This window comes from Protopterus annectens, chromosome 14.part0 (genome assembly GCF_019279795.1).
Source record: "Protopterus annectens isolate FY-2018-M chromosome 14.part0, PAN1.0, whole genome shotgun sequence".
In the NCBI taxonomy this organism is placed as follows: domain Eukaryota; kingdom Metazoa; phylum Chordata; order Ceratodontiformes; family Protopteridae; genus Protopterus; species Protopterus annectens.
Window position 1 is genome coordinate 945,991,466 of NC_056748.1, and position 21,090 is coordinate 946,012,555.

The 21,090-nt window shown below is 34.6% G+C and overlaps 1 protein-coding gene across 1 annotated transcript in view; it reads right to left on the minus strand.

The window, feature by feature from the left end:
- The window catches only part of LOC122789359 (anthrax toxin receptor 1-like), a 1,490,698-nt gene that overhangs the window by 1,008,918 nt on the left and 460,690 nt on the right, over nt 1–21,090 (minus strand). The window contains exons 6-7 of the mRNA XM_044056748.1: nt 9,276–9,355; nt 9,052–9,120 (exon numbers count right to left, since the gene is read on the minus strand). Coding sequence (XP_043912683.1) covers nt 9,052–9,120; nt 9,276–9,355 — 149 coding nt within the window. The remainder of the gene's footprint in view (nt 1–9,051; nt 9,121–9,275; nt 9,356–21,090) is intronic.

Here is a 21,090-nt window from a genome sequence, read left to right on the forward strand (position 1 = left end):
GGCATGATAACATACACAACATATCTTCAGTTAGTTTGTCAGATGCTGAAATACAGTTATTAAATAAAGGTTTGAATTTTGTACCGGGTTTTGTTGCATTTGAACAAGATTTGTGAATGATGTTTTATCATTTTGTAGAAATTTGAATTTAAATTTGTTTTTTGAAAAATCTGCATCTACACATGATTCTTCACATGGGTTTAAATTTCATAAATTTACATTTACCCCGCCTGGTAACAAACATGTGGACAATTTTCAAAAATGTATTCTTAAAGATTTACATTTTTCTTCTGATCTATACACCATTCAGGGCTCATACAATTGAACTGTTGCAGAAACGGAGGCCTTACACAATCTTCGACACAACAGAAATTTGGTTATCATTCCAAATGACAAAGGTGGAGCTGTGGTGGTCCTTGATCTTTCTATGTATGTGGCTGAAGTAGATAAACAGCTTTCTGATTGTAGGTTTTATACCAATATGGTTATTGATCCTACTCCTAAGTTTAAACAGGAAATTGGCAACTTTTTATATTTAGGTTTAAGTGAAGGTATTAGAAGTAAACAAACTTTAAGCCATTTAACTGTTTCAGCCGCGCTACCACAATGTTTATATCTACTTTCATAAATACATAAGGATCCACAGGTTCCACCGGGTAGACTGACTGTATCAGGGCATGGTTCCTTGATGGAACCTCTTTCTGCCTTTTTTACTGTTCATCTTAAGCCCTTGCTTAAAGATGTTAGAGCCAGAATTCAGGATATGACCCGGTTTTTGAACACTATTTTGGATTCTCAACTTGAACCAGAATGGATCATGTGTACTTTAGATGTCACATCACTATACACTAGTATACCATACTGGGCAGGTTTGATGGCGTTACAGTATTGGTTGGAAAATATTCCTCTACATAGCCCCAGTTTCAATACTTTTTTGATATGTGTAGCCGAACATATTTTAACCAAAAATGTGTTCTATTTTGACAACAATTGCTATTTACAACTAAAAGGTATTGTGATGGGTGCATCTTTTGCAACCATCTATGCTGACTTATTTAGGGGTTATTTGGAACAACAAATCATCTATGACTACAATCATAATTTATTTCTAGACAAAACTGATATCTAGAGAAGATATCTAGAAGATTGCTGGCTTGTTTGGAGAGATGATTTAGGGTATCTCCAAGAATTTGTTAACTATTTTAATGAAAATAAGTGGGATATAGAATTTACAGTTCATTATGATATAAATTGTATTTCTTTCATGGATGTTCAAATTATGTGCCATTCTGACAGCACTTAGGTCAGCAACGTTTTTAGAAAACAACATAGTTCCAATAGCCTATTACTTGCATCTAGTTGTATTCCTAAACATATCATACGAAACATTCCTAAATCCCATTTTCTTAGGATACGTTGGATTTGTTCCAGTAATGAAGCATTTGAAGAACAAAAGCAAGATCTTATCACCAGATTTTGCAAAAGGGGTTACAACCAAAATCAAGTTATTCAGGCCAGTAATTCAGCCCGTACTTACAACAGACGTGATCTATTACAATACCAACAGCACAACAAAGGGGAAACAAGACATAATCTGATTTAATACAACCGATGGATGTAACAAATATAGGTTTATGAACTTGATTCATAAAATATTTAATACAACCGACGGATATAATACATATAGGTTTATGAACTTGATTCATAAAACAAGATATAATTAGATTTAATACAACCGATGGATGTAATACATATAGGTTTATGAACCTGATTCATAAAACAAGATCTAATTAGATGTAATGCAACCGATGGATGTAACACATATAGGTTTATGAACTTGACTCATAAAACAAGATATAATTAGATTTAACACAACCGATGGATATAACACATATAGGTTTATGAACTTGATTCATAAAACAAGATACAATTAGATTTACTAGAACCAATGGCTGTAATACATATACGTTTATGAACTTCATTCATAAAACAAGATATAATTAGATTTAATACAACCGATGGAAGTAATACATATAGGTTTATTAACCTGATTCATAAAACAAGATATAATTAGATTTAATACAACCGATGGATGTAATACATATATGTTTATGAACCTGATTCATAAAACAAGATATAATTAGATTTAATACAACCTAGGGATGTAACACATATAGGTTTATGAACTTGATTTATAAAACAAGATATAATTAGAATTAATACAACCAAGGGATGTAACACATATAGGTTTATGAACTTGATTCATAAAAGAAGATATAATTAGATTTAATATAACCGATGGATGTAATACATATAGGTTTATGAACTTGATTCATAAAACAAGATATAATTAGATTTAATACAACCGATGGATGTAACACATACAGTTTTATGAACTTGAGTTATAAAACAAGATATAATTTGATTTAATACAACCGATGGATGTAACACATATAGGTTTATGAACTTGATTCATAAAAAAAGTCATAATTAGATTTAATACAACCGATGGATGTAATACATATAGGTCTATAAACTTGATTCATAAAACAGGATATAATTAGATTTAATACAACCGATGGATGTAATACATATAGGTTTATGAACTTGATTCATAAAACAATATAATTAGATTTAATACAACCGATGGATGTAATACATGTAGGTTTATGAACTTGATTCATAAAACAAGATATAATTTGATTTAAAACAACCAATGGATGTAACACATATAGGTTTATGAACTTGATTCATAAAACAAGATATAATTAGATTTAATACAACTGATGGATGGAATACATATAGGTTTATGAACTTGATTCATAAAATAAGATATAATTAGATGTAATACAGCCAATGGATGTAATACATACAGGTTTATGAACTTGATTCATAAAACAAGATATAATTAGATTTAATACAACCGATGGATGTAATACATAGAGGTTTATGAACCTGATTCATAAAACAAGATCTAATTAGATGTAATGCAACCGATGGATGTAACACATATAGGTTTATGAACTTGACTCATAAAACAAGATATAATTAGATTTAACACAACCGATGGATATAACACATATAGGTTTATGAACTTGATTCATAAAACAAGATATAATTAGATTTACTACAACCAATGGCTGTAATACATATAAGTTTATGAACTTAATTCATAAAACAAGATATAATTAGATTTAATACAACCGATGGAAGTAATACATATAGGTTTATTAACCTGATTCATAAAACAAGATATAATTAGATTTAATACAACCGATGGATATAATACATATATGTTTATGAACCTGATTCATAAAACAAGATATAATTAGATTTAATACAACCTAGGGATGTAACACATATAGGTTTATGAACTTGATTCATAAAACAAGATATAATTAGAATTAATACAACCAAGGGATGTAACACATATAGGTTTATGAACTTGATTCATAAAAGAAGATATAATTAGATTTAATATAACCGATGGATGTAATACATATAGGTCTATAAACTTGATTCATAAAACAGGATATAATTAGATTTAATACAATCGATGGATGTAATACATATAGGTTTATGAACTTGATTTATAAAACACAATATAATTAGATTTAATACAACCGATGGATGTAATACATATAGTTTTATGAACCTAATTTATAAAACAAGACATAATTAGATTTAATACAACAGATGGATGTAATACGTATAGGTTTATGAACTTGATTCATAAAACAAGATATAATTAGATTTAATACAACCTAGGGATGTAATACATACAGGTTTATTAACTTGATTCATAAAACAAGATATAATTAGATTTAATACAACCTAGGATGTAATGCATATAGTTTTATGAACTTGACTCATAAACACTGGAATATTTTATTAGTTGATGAATGCTTATCACAGATGCTGGGGGAGAAGTGCTACTTTTCTTTTAGAAGAGGTAAAACCCTAGGTAGTTTCTTCAGTCATTACAAACAAAATTCACAATTTCACGTATCAGAACTAGTAACACTGGATGGTGGGGTTTCGTCTGGCTGTATTCCTTGTGGCCACTGCAGTTTCTGCAGTTATATTAGCAAAACTAAAGAATTCACTAGTAGAAATACTCCAAAAATGTTCAACATTAGGGTTTTTTGCTAATTACAGTTTTAAATGGATTATATATCTTGCAAGTTGTACATGTTCAGCATTCTATATTGGTCAAACTTCACGGCCATTTAAATTATGCATATCTGAACATCTGAATAGTATTAGAAATGAAAATATCTCTAATGCATTATATAAGCATTCTATACAACATCCAACAGCATGTTTCAAATTCACTGTTATAGATAGGACTATTGGTAATAGAAACAACAAAGGGGGTTGGCATAACATTCTTAATAAGAAGGAACGTACTTGGATCATTCAACTTGGTGGTTTATTTCCACCGGGTTTAACTGAACATCTTTAATAATTTTGTCAAATGTCAGCTATATTTGGAAATTATTTTTTCATACATTTCTTAAGTTTATTGAGTTTGGTCCCGGCTGTTATTATGACTTTCATCTGGTTTCAACTCACAACTATTATTAGGTGTATATAAATTTTTTTTGTTGAAATGTCATGTACTTAATTATTAATGAGATAACTGACAGGACTAGTGCAATCTGTATTTAAAAATAAAGTCATTTTAGTACTTATAAGTACACTGAAGAAGGCTTTCAGCCGAAACCGATATGTTCTGTTAATAAATGTTTTTGATTTTCTCACCACTGTGCTGGCCGTTTTTGTTTTAGCATGATTATTTTGGGGCCCTGCACTTGCCTTACTTGCGGAAGTGTTTTTTTGGAAACTAAAAGTGCATTACTGTCATATTTATTTTCTATATTGTAATTGTGTTCATAAATATGCTTGAGTATGTTTTTTTGTTTTACCCACATACAAATGACAGTAATCACAGAAACTTAAATGCACTCCTTTTATGTCACATGTACATTTTCAATTAAATATTAGTTCATTTTTAATGTGTTAAGCTTCAGTTTTGGCCCTATGTAGATGAGCTTAATTTGTCTACGGTTGCCACATCTCACTAATTATTTCTATTGCTTGTACTATAGTTTAGTTTTGGTCCCTGTAATTCTAATTTTTACTTTATATTTGCATGCCTTTTATGTATAACATTTGGTCGTTTGTCCATTTTTCTAAGGTTTCATCAAAGTAACTAAAATGTTCTATTTCTCTTTCATAATACTTTTTATAGTGTTGGTATCAGACCCATACTTGAGTATAATAGCTCTGCTGAAGTTACCACGTTTAACAGGTACTTTTTTTGTAGTTAACAGAACTGCTAATAACTGGTAGCCCTTTTCCCAGAAATGATTTATACTTGCTCCCTCTGCTCACTGGCATTTCATCCCTTAGTGTTGACAGAAGTCAAAACGGGTATCCTCTCTTTAAAAACATACACATCAAAATTTTCAGCTTATTTTAATGTAATATCTTCTGAGATTATTCTAACAAGCCTCACCATCTTTAACCGAACTTTTCTTTTCCCAAAAAGGTGGTAACTTTGAAAATGTACAAATGAATAAGATACGGTGGGCTTCCTGTAAGTGGTTGAACAAACATAGCTGTTTCTATGTTCTTACTGATGGTTGCCTCTAGGCAGTTTATTTTTACATGGGACATATTGTTTGTGAATTTCAAAAAATAATTTATCCCATCTATATATTCCAGAAAGTCCCTTAGTGTCCATTCACAGCCATTCCAAAAGATAAAAATGTCATCCAAAAATCTTAGATATATATTAAAAGAATTTGGAAAAAGGAGAATTGAAAACATATTGTTCTGACTGTTGTAATAAGTCCGACTGCTTTTCTTGTGTGATCACACACTGGTGGTATGTTCTTTTTGAACCACCTTTGCCTATGTCCTGTTTTGATCATTGCTAGTTTGAAACTATAGCTGTTTTGAACTAGTCCTGGTGGTTCTTCATGGTTCCTCTGATTTTGGCTGATGCTTCTAAGCTCATATTCTGGGTGACTAATTTAGTACGGGAGCTGTCTGTGATGTCTGAACACCTAAGAAAACTTTTCATCAGAATGATCTGCATATGATGATGTCTCTACTGACTATTCTCATTGGTCTAATTGATTTTCACAGGAATCTCTAGCTACCCTATCTTGAATGGAGACTTGGGAGTCATAGAATTTATGTTTAACAATTTTCTGATGGGTTAAGCTTCCTATAAATATTGTCTTTTTTAAACTTTTTCCTCAGTAATTCTCAGCTTGTTGTTAATATATGGTTCATCTGCTGAAATGGAAATTTTGTCTAAAACAGTACTAATCCATTTTTGCAGCTTTCTTAATTCATTTTCTTTATGTGATTAAAATAATTCAACATAAGCCCAACCCAAAAATGCTCCATTAAGTCATTGCATTCAGTTAAGAAAACAGCAGAAAATGAATTTCCATTTTGTTGGTTGTTCACTCACAAACCCCTTGAACACTTTTACATTTTAGATGGTATTGGAAAAACAAAATGCCACACTGGAGTTATTTTGTTCACAATAAAGAAGTTGCTAAGTCTTTACATAAAAGAAAGGGATACAGCATTACCAAAGGAGTGCCCTTCCGTCCTCTAACTGGCACTTCATTATCCACTTCTGTTTCAAAAGCAGAAGCTGGAATTTCCAATTGATTACAGTTTGGTTATTGTGAACAAACCTTTTACCTCTGTGTTGTGTTCCCTGGATGTTGACATTGAATTTTGTCCATTGTACTAATTTCAACACTCCCTGTATTCTGTCATTTACTGGTATTATTTCCTTCTTCAACATTAACAACTGCAACCTCTACTGGATTCTCATAAAGCGAAACTTCTTTTGATAGATCTCTTCCTCCTCAGTTTTCTACAGAGGTTAACTAGGACACAGTAACTATTATAATATAAAATCCTTAAGCATCTAAATACCAAAATAAATTGGAACCCTAAAACTACTGAAACTACTTATAAAACACTTGGATATATTATATGCAATTCAGATTTTGTGGTCTATACTGCTACATGCAATACATGTGACAGTTTTTATATAGGAAAGACAAATACAAAACTAAAAAAAAAATAAAACTAAAAAAATATATATGAATATTATTATTCCATTAAAATAAAAATAAAGTGAATGTTCTCTATAATCATTGTAAGGATTGTTTAAATTTTTAGAAGTATGTTCTTTGTGTAATCCATAAGGTTAAAATACAGTCAAAGGTAGATAACAGAGAACATGAACTAAAATTTAAAGAGCTACAATGGCAAATAAGTGTAGATGTTAGTCATTGTTCAGGGTTGAGTTGAATGATTCATTTTAAACCAGTGTTGATAATGAAGTGTAATAACAGATGTTAATAATGAAAATGTTTATTAGTATTTAATGTTATGTAAGGGAAAGATTATGTAAATAAGTTTGGTGATGTTATTTTAAATTGTGTGTGTGTGTGTGTGTGTGTTATTATTTTAATTACAATCTGATGAAGTGTTCAATAAAAAGACAAAAGTGCTTATTCATTTTTTTCAGTAACATGCTATTTAAATTAATTATTATGTGTTTTCCTTTTCATTACTTCTTTGATATACAAAGTTTGTATGCGTGTGTGTGTGTGTGTGTGTGTGTGTGTGTGTGTGTGTGAAAAGATTTTTGAGTAGAACCCTTTGCCTTCTTCCTGCTTTGGTACACTTACTATAGCCATCTGTCACAGAATGTAACCTAGTACAGGCTTGATTAGACATCACTGGAAATGGCTGGGAACCTTGGTCTTTTTATGACATTAACCCTTTATCCTTTCCCCTCAAGATTATTAGAATGCAAGCATCTTGAATGATTTTTCACCCACTTTGTGACATATATCTTCAGATGACTTCTCACTATTGGGAGAGGATGGGATAAGAAGGAATTGTGTTTGGGAAGGGAGTGGGTTGCAGTAGGATGTTTTTGGGGGGTGGAAAAAGCTGTATTAATGCACTGTTATTCCTTTGTGGTCTCTCAGTACTGCGGGCCCATAGGCTTCCCCATTTGGTCAGCTTGTTATTTTGACGGGGCTTTCTTCTTTTTTGACTGCTTGCCCTTATCTTAGCTGTGTTGAAAAGGTAAATTCTTAGAGGGGTAGTTTTTACTTTATTTTGCAGTGGATAAAAATAACTGTTTTATTCATTGTATTGTTCTCACTTTTTCAGAATATAACACCTTGTCTAATGGGGCAGTGGGAAGCTATGCTTTTACGTGATCTTTACAGGTGAGAGGCCCTTAGTTGGGCACATCTGCTAATAACTGCCTCTAGTGCTGACACCCTGCATGATGCTTCTGTTGTACCTTGACCACACTTGATAGAGTGCTTGCTAACCTTGTTGGTGAGTTTGTATAGTTCCATCACTGGTCATTGTCTTTCATCCCCTCAGCCTTGTCCTTTTTTATTCTTTGCTAGAGGTTGAAAAAGGGGCAACACTTTAACACACAGGTGAAGAGACGACCAGATTTGGTTACTCAAGCTGTCTTCAACCAATGAATTGGTTAGTACATGCAGTCCTTATATGCCATTAATTACCACATATCTTTTGTTTTTGGCAAAAGCAATGCTGTAAGCTGCTACGTGTCATAAAACTGAGAATATACTACAACCTTTGTATAAATTAGAGTTCACATTAAGGGTTTGGCTTTTTTTTTTATTTGACAAGAACACTGCCCAAATTATAGAACACAGCCCAAATTATTTTTAATGGAATACTTTGGAAGAAACTACCACTTGAACTCAAAACTGGTAGATATATCACCTTTTACTTACATTTGCTTGCAATGATCTATAGAGATCAACATGGTTTTCACTCACAGCATATTATCTTACCAACCCTTAAGATGGTCAAAGCCATTTCAATTTTAGATTTTTAAAATCAGGATTCTTATATCAGTGTTAAAATGTCAGCATTGTTTACTTGAGAAAGAATTCTGTTAGGAGGCAAAGTAAACCATGTGAAATGCAATGTTATATTCAAAGGAAGTATTACCTGGGTTTGGTTAAAATCTTTAACTCCAACACAGTAGACTATGGCACCTAGAGATCGGGCTCTGTCAGCCTGCATAGGATAAAACAGAAAAATTAGATTTGACGTAGTGTGTATGGCCCAGCACATTATTTTACTGCAGAATATGTAAAGTGACATGAGCATACCCAAAATACGTAAAGTGACATGAGCATACCCAGAATATGTAAAGTGACATGAGCTCATACCTCCCTCACTGTATCATGATACTGAGCTTCTTGTAATTCTCCATCCGTTAGCGCAATAATAGCACTGGCAGTGCGAACACCTGTAAGAAATCGTGAAAAATACACAGATGATTTATGCACTTATACAGTCATATGGTTACCAGTGTAACACATGGAAGGTGTCAGGCTATGCCCAGACAAAACTGTAAAATACATGAAATTGTAATGGAGTTTTTAATCTGTGTTATAGTATAATACTGTGCTGTCTATAAGTATATGTTAAAATGCTGTCAGACACCATCTTCTTATAAAGCCAACATAATCTTTGAAGGAGACATGCCAGTGTGTCCAAGGGAAGCTGCTTAAGTGTGACAGTCTAGCTTCTGCACATTCATACAAGCACATCATACATACTTGTTAGTTTGCTAATTATGGTGCTGACCTTGAAACGGTTTGTAGCAAATCAGTGATGTAAAGACATTCAGAAAAGATAACCGATTTGGACCATACCTCTCAATGGACCAGAATTCTGCAGAATGTTCAGATTTATACCGTATGCTTTTGTACTGCTCTCCGTACAATATGTGGTTTTCTGACAAGTCATTGAGTTTTGAAGTTACTAAATAATGACATACTTTTGAGTTTCAAACTTCATGTTCTTCAGAAATTGCATGCTAATACAAAATGTGCTATTCTATCAACTTTCTAAGTTTAAAAGAGCAATACTTTTACTTTCTCCCTGACTTTGGGCCTTTGTCCCCCAATTATTGTTGGCTATGAGATGAAGAGGTATGATGTGGACTGTTTAACTTGGAATATTTTCTTAGACTAAAGGGATTCTGCTCATAAAGTCATGGCAAATTACATGTTGCAATCACAATGCATACTGTGTCTTGGACAGACAGGTTTGACTGAGTTCATAAGCTCTATGATGTCATTCATATCCATATGGAGGGTACATAGCAGATTATGTCTGAGACTCTGATCACAATGAAGTTGTTATGTGAATGAGACAATAATGACAATGAATTCACGTTGAAAATGGAGCAAGACCTGGTTATGATTGTGATGACCCACCACTGGACCAGCAATCAAGGACCCTCAATCCTCACCACTGGCATCAGTGGTAGACGTACATTGAGAGGATGACAGATACACACACAGTATTTCCAGATGCAGCTCTCTGCATCAAGTGTAATTTCCCTTAAGAGCACACAGAGACCACAGTCAGCCCGGGGATGGTTTCTCCCTCTTTCTCCAGATCTCCAATAAGACTCCCTACTCGCACAGCTATAGAGTTGACATCTCAGCTGAGTGGCCAAGACAAGACTCCCAGCACCTTCTCTGTCCAACCAGTGCTTTGTGCCCCTGCCAAGTAGCTGATACACACACACTTTGGGATTTGATTTCTATACAAACACACACACACACACACACACACACACACACACACACACACACACACACACACACACACACACACACACACACACACACACACCTGGGGAAGGCTGGCACTGGTTTACTGGCTGTGCCCCCTTCTGCCTAGACTTTAAGGTAATTATCACTACCATCAGCCAACTCCTTATCAGTTACTTTAAGGCCCTTAACAAAGGGTGTCCAATCTTACTGTGTAATGTTACTATCAATACAAATGATAGTTTGACTAAGAGCAAGGCTAACAGGAGTAGCCCACACAATGTCATCAAATAAATATGCAAGTACTCCCAGAACTTAAATATCTCTACAGAGATCAGCCACAATTAAAGGTTTAAATATATTTAATAATAAATAATAAAATAACAAGACAATACTAAATATATAGTTACAGTGACATTAGAGTTCAAAATCACAGGAAATATTTAAAACAATATTGCAGGACAATCTCAAATAAATAAAGAAAAATATCTAAGCTAAGCTTTGCTATATTCCTGACTATATCTAAGGGAATTACTATAACATATGAACTTGGTTACTACAGATAAAGGCAGATGTGGTGAATGGATCTTCTAGCTGATGTTGAAAGTTCAAAGACAGAATACAGAATGATGTGTCTCTCTAAGAGAGTTCTCTAAGTATTATCTAAAATATTACTGCTGGGCTAGCTTGCAGAATGACATAACTTCTTGTCATCTATATTCTAGTCCCCAGGCCCAAAACAACCATTGATGGCAGCTTGTAGCATTTAGCATTTACCTGTAAAAATACATAGACAAGGGCTTTTCCTCAGATCTTTGGCAAATGCTGGATGTTATAAAACAATAAACACTTTCAAGACAATACAGAAAGTTCCCTAGTTGTAGACATTGTATCTCCTTGCTGCATTGAAACTGAAAGATATAATCTTTCATTGCATAGTCATAAAGTAATTTAATTTCAGCTATTTTTATGAAGTTTGCTGGACTGAGTTTAACCTCCTGTGTTCCAGTTTCCACTATTAAAATATATACACTTAAACAGTTACAATAGTGTATGTACATTTCTGTTCTCTGCCAGCAGAGCACAGAGTGGATACATTTTTAAGCTCAGTACTACCTTGTTTTTTAACACACATGCATCTGTAAAGACCAGTTTGATATACACATGACATACAATTTTAATAGATTTGTAGCACAAGCATCTTATATAGATTATATTGATATTCACAAATGCGATATAATTATTTACAAAATTACAGCTGGCTGTGCTGGCAGTACTTCCTTTGACACAATGATCATAGAAAATCAGTCATAATTCTTTGCAGAGCTTCAACTGCTTCAGTGTACTACTAGTTACAGAAAAAAGTGTTGGAGCACAAACTGTTTTACAGCTTTGAAATCTGTAAAACATACTGCCGCTAAGTCAGTAGCCAGAAGCCAGGTGTCCTTCTGGATTGATGAACAGCTTTAAAAGCTGTTAAACACTTCAGTCTGCTATTTTTGTTCGGCAACTTTCAAAATTTGTTTTAAGTTCTGTACACTGTTATGTGGTGGCTGATGTATATATACTATTGTGAGACCACAGAATAACAGGTTTCATCCTTGTGCAACATAGATTATTATGATCGGATCTTTGATTGTAACCAACTTATCATGTGTTCATGATGTGTATGCCAAGAAATTCACCTCAAGAACAAAGCTCAAGAGGTGAATCTTGGGATCCATTTTGAGAGTACATAATAAAAGGCGATGCTCGATTTCCTGTTCATAATTCATTGTCTTGCATGGAAGCTTTATATGTTCTATGTTCTACCAGTTACAGATAAAAAAAGACAGAAAGAGAGTGTAGGAGCATGAAGTGTTTTACTATCTTTGAAAGCTGTAAAGCAATTAGCAATGTCAGACAGACAGCAGTATTCTTCTCAAATTCTTTAAGAGCTCTGCACAAATCCAAAAATGATTTAGGAAGAGAGGATGAGAATCAAGTACAGATTTTCAATATTACTCTAATTAATTTAAAATGTTAATATGGCTACAGGCTTTGCATCAGCGTGAATTTTCATAACAGTAAGTATGAAGCTGTAATGCCTGCTATTATTGAGTGACTGTAATCTTCAGTAATTTTCCAGAAAATGGGGGGCTGAAATATGAGGCAAAATCAGGGACAGTTGAGAGATGTGATCATTAGGCAGAAACAAAGTGCCCCTCTGTTGAATTAATGATTTTAAAAGCTGCTAGACACTTTGTTCTGACATTTTCTTTATGACTGTGGCAGAGTAAAGTTTTAACAGCTCTTAGAAGCTGTTTTACCATCTATTGCTGTTCATTGTTGGCTGACACTATCCTTTGTCAGTCTGTAGTGCGAGAACTGATCTTAACATCACGTATGTGTCCTTAATAACATTTTGCTAAGCTTCTGTAAAGGTTATTACAATCAGGTCTTGTGCTAGGGAAGCATTTAACAAGTTCATATTTTTTTCTAATTTTGGAGTATAATCATGCACTACATGCACTACAAAACTTGCTATGCACCTATATCATGTTTCACATTTGAATGACATAATTAAAAAGGGTCTTCTTTAGAAATACCAAATGCCTATGCCACAAAAGCACAATCCTACATTATCAAAACTAGTTGTAGCACTGCAGTCATAATCATGCGGCAGGAAGGACTGGAACTACCAAATATTAACACTGCAGAAAGAGATCAAAAACTGTGATCTGGTTTCCGAATCCTCAGTCAGTTTATAATTACAAGCCTGCAGTCATTTTGTGTCAGTGGTATTATAACTTTCTAATGGCAAATCTCGGACTTAGAGTATTTTACTAGCAGCGATGTGCAGGTTCGTAGAACTTGCTCCCTTGCAAAAGACTAAGCAGTATGTTTACTAATTTTGTTTACAGGTGGAAGTGCAATTTCACATCAGCAGTGATGGAAGTATTATTGTTTTGCGTTATACATTACTGGTCATTCCACTATGTGCCATTCTTAATGAAGAGTAGTTTAAATCATGAAGCCTACATTAAACCAACTTAAAGATATAAAAACCAAGAAGAACGCCAATCCACAATATAAACGCTCAGTCAGAGATGAAATAATAAATAAACCACATCCACGTAAAACTGACAGAGCGAACACAGCAGCAGTAGCTGAAATAGCTCTTAAAATGTTTAATAAAAGAGGTAAGCACTTTCACATAAAAATGCTTCTTCAGACCTATAAAACAACCACATAACAAAGGTAATATATACAAACTGAAGAATTCAAAACATCCAATGATGCAGCCTAACTAATTAAGCATCAAATCCTTCTTAAAGACATACAACCAGCACAAAAGCAAGGAACCAGGAGAGCTTCCATTAAACATACATCAATTAAATGCTTTAGTCCCAAAACAGGGCTACTTCGGCAGTCTGCGTTTCTTCAAATACGGCTTAATGGACACTCGTTCATTCAACCCAGCACCTCTATGTGCTCTTAGAATAATTATTCAATTATTCTCCCTGAATTCTGTAGAATTACATATATTACCCAACCTAATGCTAGGGTGAATAACATCAATCACCTTAAATGTAAAGTAGTGTGAATCACCTCTTTCACTAACATGTTTTGAAAGGGCATTATGATCGATGCCCTTTCTAATATTGTAAATGTGTTCCCTCATTCTTTCACGTAGGGAACGATTAGTCTTCCCCACGTAGAAAGATTGGCATACCGAGCAGCAGGCAAGATATACCACATTAGTTGATTGACAGTTAGCATTCACCCTATAGATGAAATCTTATGTGCTTAATTAGTTAGGTTGCATCATTGGATGTTTTGAATTCTTCAGTTTGTATATATTACCTTTGTTATGTGGTTGTTTTATAGGTCTGAAGAAGCATTTTTATGTGAAAGCGCTTACCTCTTTTATTAAACGTTTTTATAGCTATTTCAGCTACTGCTGCTGTGTTCGCTCTGTCAGTTTTTCGTGGATGTGGTTTATTTACTATTTCATCTCTGACTGAGTGTTTATATTGTGGATTGGCGTTCTTCTTGGTTTTTATTTTTATTTTTTCTACGCCTGTATCCACATTAGCTTGGCAGAAACTGTGAATGAGACCATTGAGTTGGATTACAATCCGGCCAGTAGTGGCAGATTGTGCAATAAACTATCGCAACGTTACTGCAGATATCTTGAGAAGGATCGCAGTTTGCTTTTGACTACGGAAATTGGTGGAGCCGCCAGTAATGAACCAAATTTGTTTCGATGGAGACTAACAATAAACTCATCAAATTCTAGTACATTACCAGAACAAATATCAAATCATCAATATACCTATGATATAATACTACATTTTTCTGAAAAAATTCCAAGGTATACAAAAAATTAGTCTCAAAGAACGACATAAACAAAATGGCATAAGTGGGGGCAAAATTTGCCCCCATTTCCGTCCCTTCCTTTTGTAGGAATATTTTTTGTTCACACAAAAAATAATTATGAGTGAGTGCAAATTCCAAAAGTAATATAATAAGTGAAGTACGTGGACCCTCTCCCAAAATCTTATTAATAGCTTCCAAACCAAACTTAGTCTTAATACTAGTATATAGGGCCTTCACATCAACCGTGGCCCAAAATTCATCACTCCACTTGAAATTTTTGATCTGTTCACAGTACTGATTAGTATTACTAATGTGTGAAATCACATTACTCAATTCCTTTTTAAGAAGGCTGTCTAAGAATATGCCAACATGTTCCAAAAATCCCCCACAAGACACAATTGGATGACCAGGAGGGTCCAACAAATTTTTATGTATTTTGGGTAAGGCATAAAAAGTAGGATCCTTGGGATTAGTAATGAAAAGCCTTTTCACATCTTTTTTAGTTAAAAAACCCAACCTTTCACCCCTCTCTAACAGCTCTAAAAGTGCTATATTAAATTCTAAAATAGGGTTGGTGGGTAATTCAACATAAACATTCTCATTGCATAATAAATCAAAAAACATTTTCAAATAATGACACCTATCCATGATCACCCAATTCCCTCCTTTGTCAGCTAAGCAAAAAACATATTTATTTGAAATATTTTGCATAGTTTTTAAAGCTGACCATTCAGGTTTAGTGAGGTTAAATCTAAAATATTGTTTTAAAAACAAAGCATATTCAGTCTCAACCTTCTTGGTTAATACATTTTCAAAAACCTTTAAAATGAAAGAATTCTTTGGTGGACAAAAAGAACTGCGGGTGGGCAATATGGGTACCTCAAGTCTACCATAACCTGTAAAATAACGTTCAGGCCCCAAATCAGCTGCAGTGGAGTCAAAGTCACCCATATTGGAAGATGCAACACTATCAGAATCATACTCATAAACAGAAAGATCCATCAGAGAATCATGCAAATAGGAAAAATCATCAGAAATGTTAGAAACATCAGCATTATAACTGACTTCAGCATTATGAACATTTTCAAGACATGTGACATTTTCCAAACAACCAGTGTTACAGACATTTTTTGCTTCAAAATACACCTTCAAATATAACTTTCTACAAAAGCACTTAACATCAAATAACAAATCTGAAAGCGCTGGTATTCTAGTAGGGGCAAACTTACTTCCCTTACTTAATACTTGTTGCATATAGAGTGTAACAACAAAATCACTTAAATTGACAATGTGCATTTCATTGGAGTCAAATTTTTTAGAAGCAAAATGTCCCGACCTGTAAAGCTGTACAGTAGCTAATGAAAAGGTCCTGCCATCAATATCTTCTGTTTCGCCCCTTCTGTCGTGGCTTCCATTTATTCCCCTGCCGAAAGTTCCATCTGCCTTGCTCTTCTACTTCAGATTGAACGCCAACATCTTCCGTTACATCCACTCTCTCAAAAGACACGCTCTTTTTACTCACACCTGTATCTGAAGAAGAGACTGATGAATCTCGGCCACTCCGTGAACTTCCTTCCACGTTTCTCGTTTGGGACAAACCATTTCTGCGCTTTCGTTGCCAGGAATATACCACATTCTTTTTAAAGTCATTAATGTCCCTATTCAGTTTATGTTTCTTTCTTGAAACAACATCAGCTTCAATTTTCACAATTTCTTCGTTGATATCTTTCATGGTTGCATAAAATGCTTCACTGGGGAAATCTTTAGATAAGTCCACATCAGCCTCTGCAATTTGCATTCGGATCACGCCCAGAGTCTTACGATTCCATCTGATAAGGATTTTTAACCAGCTTAGAGTGCACTGCAAAGATACTGCCTTCCACTCCTCTAAAAACTCACTCTGATCCTCCAAAAATCTAAATGCAGGTAACTTGTCGACCCTAAGCCCACTAGGTGTAATAGACAGTTCCACATATTTTTCAAGTAGTCGTATGTCATAAAATAAAGAAGTCTCTTTCACCCTTAACTTTTTCAAGTCATCAAACCTTTTGTCAAAACTACTATTACCAGACATAGTCCATGGATCAAAACGAGCCAGCTTGTCATCCCTTTCTTTAACCAAGTGGCAAACAAAAATCCATTTCCACTCAAAATAGGATTTGTCATTTTCATAAAAGAACCAGTTCCTTCGAACCAAAAACAAAAAAACAAAAAGACGAAAATAGCAAAAAAAAACACAGGACAGGAGCTGGGATGCTGCAAGTTTATTCTTCCGGTACCTCGGCTAGAAAGAAGCCTTCAAAGGAATAATCACTATCAATTTGCTGCATCTTATATACTCAATACATGAAAAGCAATAAATCAATCAAACAATTAATGCATCAAAGGGTTTAAAGAGACCATACACTGGTAAAAAAACACACAAGTGAAGAACACAATCTAACCCAAACTACACATAAAGCATATAAATTCAGTTTTAAATGCATATTTTTTAAAAATGTTAATAAATGGTAAGATTCATTTCCAAATTTAAACCCCTTGTTGTTTGTATATATTACCTTTGTTATGTGGTTGTTTTATAGGTCTGAAGAAGCATTTTTATGTGAAAGCGCTTACCTCTTTTATAAAATGTTTTTATAGCTATTTCAGCTACTGCTGCTGTGTTCGCTCTGTCAATTTTTCGTGGATGTGGTTTATTTATTATTTCATCTCTGACCGAACATTTATATTGTGGATTGGCATTCTTCTTGGTTTTTATTTTTATTTTGTCTACGCCTGTATCCATATTAGCATGGCAGAAACTGTGAATGAGACCACTGAGTTGGATTACAATCCGGCCAGTAGTGGCAGATTGTGCAATAAACTATTGCAACGTTACTGCAGATATCTTGAGAAGGATCGCAGTTTGCTTTTGACTACGGAGATTGGTGGAGCCACCAGTAATGATGACATCACTATGGCCCGAATACGTGAGGAGATACAACAGCATTTGGAGACCATTGAACATGATTTTTTGAAGCTAAAAAGGCTTCAATTACAGAGACAACATTTCGAATATTGCCTTGAGAAGGGGATCATTCCTCGTGGCCTCCATGTTCTAAATATGCCTACTCAGGGTGCTCATTTCCCCGAACTTTTGTTGAGATGGCAGCAGCTGAATTTAGAGGTAAGCGCCAAATACATGCGTTTGCTGAACAAATTTTTTACTCCTGTAGAAGATAAATTAAGAAGCGATTTGGTCGCTAAACAGGAGTTGTTATTTAACAATTACTCTAATGACTTACTAAATCCCATGATAGAAAGCGTGTTGGATGGTGTTGCTGTTTTTGAATGCAAACTTGTGCAACAAAAGCGGAGCAAGATAATAAGGGATTCTAATGATTTTAGACTTGGACAAGTGTTTGTTTGGTCACGGACTGAACAGAGTGCTTTGAATGTGGGTCATAAACCTGTTGAGATTGCCAATGGAACTGTTTCTGTTTTACCTGCTCGGGATGTGACTATTGAACCCACTATGCTAACAAATGGAACCCGTAATGGTTCAGTTTTAGTTTCTGATGACAGTATTACACCTATTAATGATGTTGATGCACCTAAAACCTGTGTTTCTTCTAACTGTGTTTCATCTAATTTTGTTTCCACTGATGTAGTATTGGTTGTTGTGAATGATAAAAACACCGCACCTCTTGTTAGTAGACATCCTGTTGTTGTCTCTGAGACACCAGGACAACCTCTGAATCCGAAGGTATTGATTAATAATAATAATAAGCTAAATTTGGATAGAGTAGTAAGGCAGAAAGACAAAGTCAATATTTTTAATCAGTCAGACAGTTTACCTCGTGTTGAGGTTCCTTCAGGTAATCTCCCTTTTCCGTTACCTGTTCGAGTCGAACAGTTTGGGAGATGGAGCAGGTCCATGAGTCGGTGCCGCCAAAAGAGAAAATTTTCAGGAGAAACGTCACAGAGTCAGTCCTTGAAGAAAATATGGGGGAAGGTACCCAATCATTGATTATTAACATCTCATCTCATTGTTTGAGTGATGATGAGCATAATCTTCTATGTAAAGGTTTAACCTTTATCCCCTCTGACAATAGTAAATTGACTGACACAGTGTTAGACCTTAAAATATTCTGTAGAAATGTAATGCTACGTTACTGTTATGGGAACATTTGTTCTACTGGACAAAGTGATGAGGTTGGGCTCCATGTTCCTGAATGTAGGCAACTAAGTTCTTTTATTCCGTTAAATCATCCCCTTGTGGAGGCCTATTCTAAACTCACTGAGGATAGTATTTACAAATATTTTAATGAATACTCTGGTTCCTTTAGACCTGGCAAGAAATTCAATCTTAGCGTCAGTGGAAGACGGGCATTGAATTCCCTGAGAGACAATGTAGATATTCGTATTAGACCTGCAGATAAGGGGGGGTTCTATTGTTGTGATGGATGATCAACAGTATATCACCTTTATGACAGAAATGCTTAATGACAGCTCTTTTTATCATCAGATAGACTTTACAGCTGTGCTTAAGATCATTCACATGGTCTCGAAGTCGATCATAGAGGTTTTGATATCTGAAGATACATTTAAATTCTTTATGGTGTCTGATCCTCTGATACCTGTTATACAAGGGCTGCCCAAAGTCCATAAGAATATGAGGAATCCACCGATGCGTCCAATTGTTGCTGGGGGTGGGTGGATAACTGAACCCCTATCAATTTTCATTGAGAAACATCTGAGACCAGTGATCACTATGAATAAGGTGGTCCTTCAAGATTCAAAACAGTTTCTCTTAGACTTATATGAATGTCTTAAGGGTAATGTGGATTTGGAGACTGTAATTTTTGTAACTTTGGATATACAGTCTCTATTCACTATGATACCCAATGAACTGGGAGTGAGTTATATTCAAGAGTACTTGAGTTTACACAGTTCCTATGATAGTACTAGGATTGAACTGTTATGTTTTCTTTTAGAAATAGTGCTTGAGAACAATATATTTGTGTTTGGGGATAAATTTTTTTCACAGAAACATGGCGTAGCTATGGGCTCACCTTGTGCCAATAGCTACGCCAATATGTTCCTAGCCCATTGGGAACATGTTTCTCTTTTTAAAATGGAAACATTTACAAACAACGTAGCCTTTTATCAACATTTTGTCGATGATGTCTTTCTCCTTTGGTGTGGCTCTCCTTGTGACCTTGAGCTCTTTTCTGAAGAAATCAATGGGTTATGTGAGTGTTTACAATTTACCTTGACTTCTTCATATGATAGGATTGAGTTTCTGGAATTATTTATTGAGAAACTCCCAGATGCTATTATTAACACTGGAGTTTATCGCAAAACTTGTTTCAGGAATACTCTACTTAGTAGGTCTAGTATGCACCCTAATTATGCGTTTCGTAATCTAATACGTGGTCAAGGTATTAGAGCTTCGAGACTTAATCCATCTGTTGAGGGGTTTCATTCTGAAATTCAGCAGTTAGAACAAAGGTTGTTATCTCGAGGTTATGGCTCAAAGGAAATTCTTGATATGTGGTCAGATTTGGAAGATCTTAGACAAGGGAAAGCAGCTCCCTTTTTTGGACCCAGAACCCCTGAGTTGATATGTGCATCTAGTATTGTCAATCCTTTTGATGTTGTTAAGGTTCTGTTGTTTTTTACTAGAGATCAGAAAGCAGTATGTGATATATTTCATCAACATTGGCCCATTTTACAAGTGGACCAAGAATTAGGGAATATTGTTGGTCCTAATCCTACTTTTGTATTCAGGAATAGATTCAATCTAAAAAGAGTGTTATGTGGTAATCAGAAGGTGAACCATAGGACACTCAGCATAGGTGTCACCCTACCATGTGGGAAATGCAATTTTTGCATGTACATTAACACCTCTGAATCCTTTTTTCATCCTGACCTCAAAAAAGATTTCGTCTTTAGGGTGAATGCTAACTGTCAATCAACTAATGTGGTATATCTTGCCTGCTGCTCGGTATGCCAATCTTTCTACGTGGGGAAGACTAATCGTTCCCTACGTGAAAGAATGAGGGAACACATT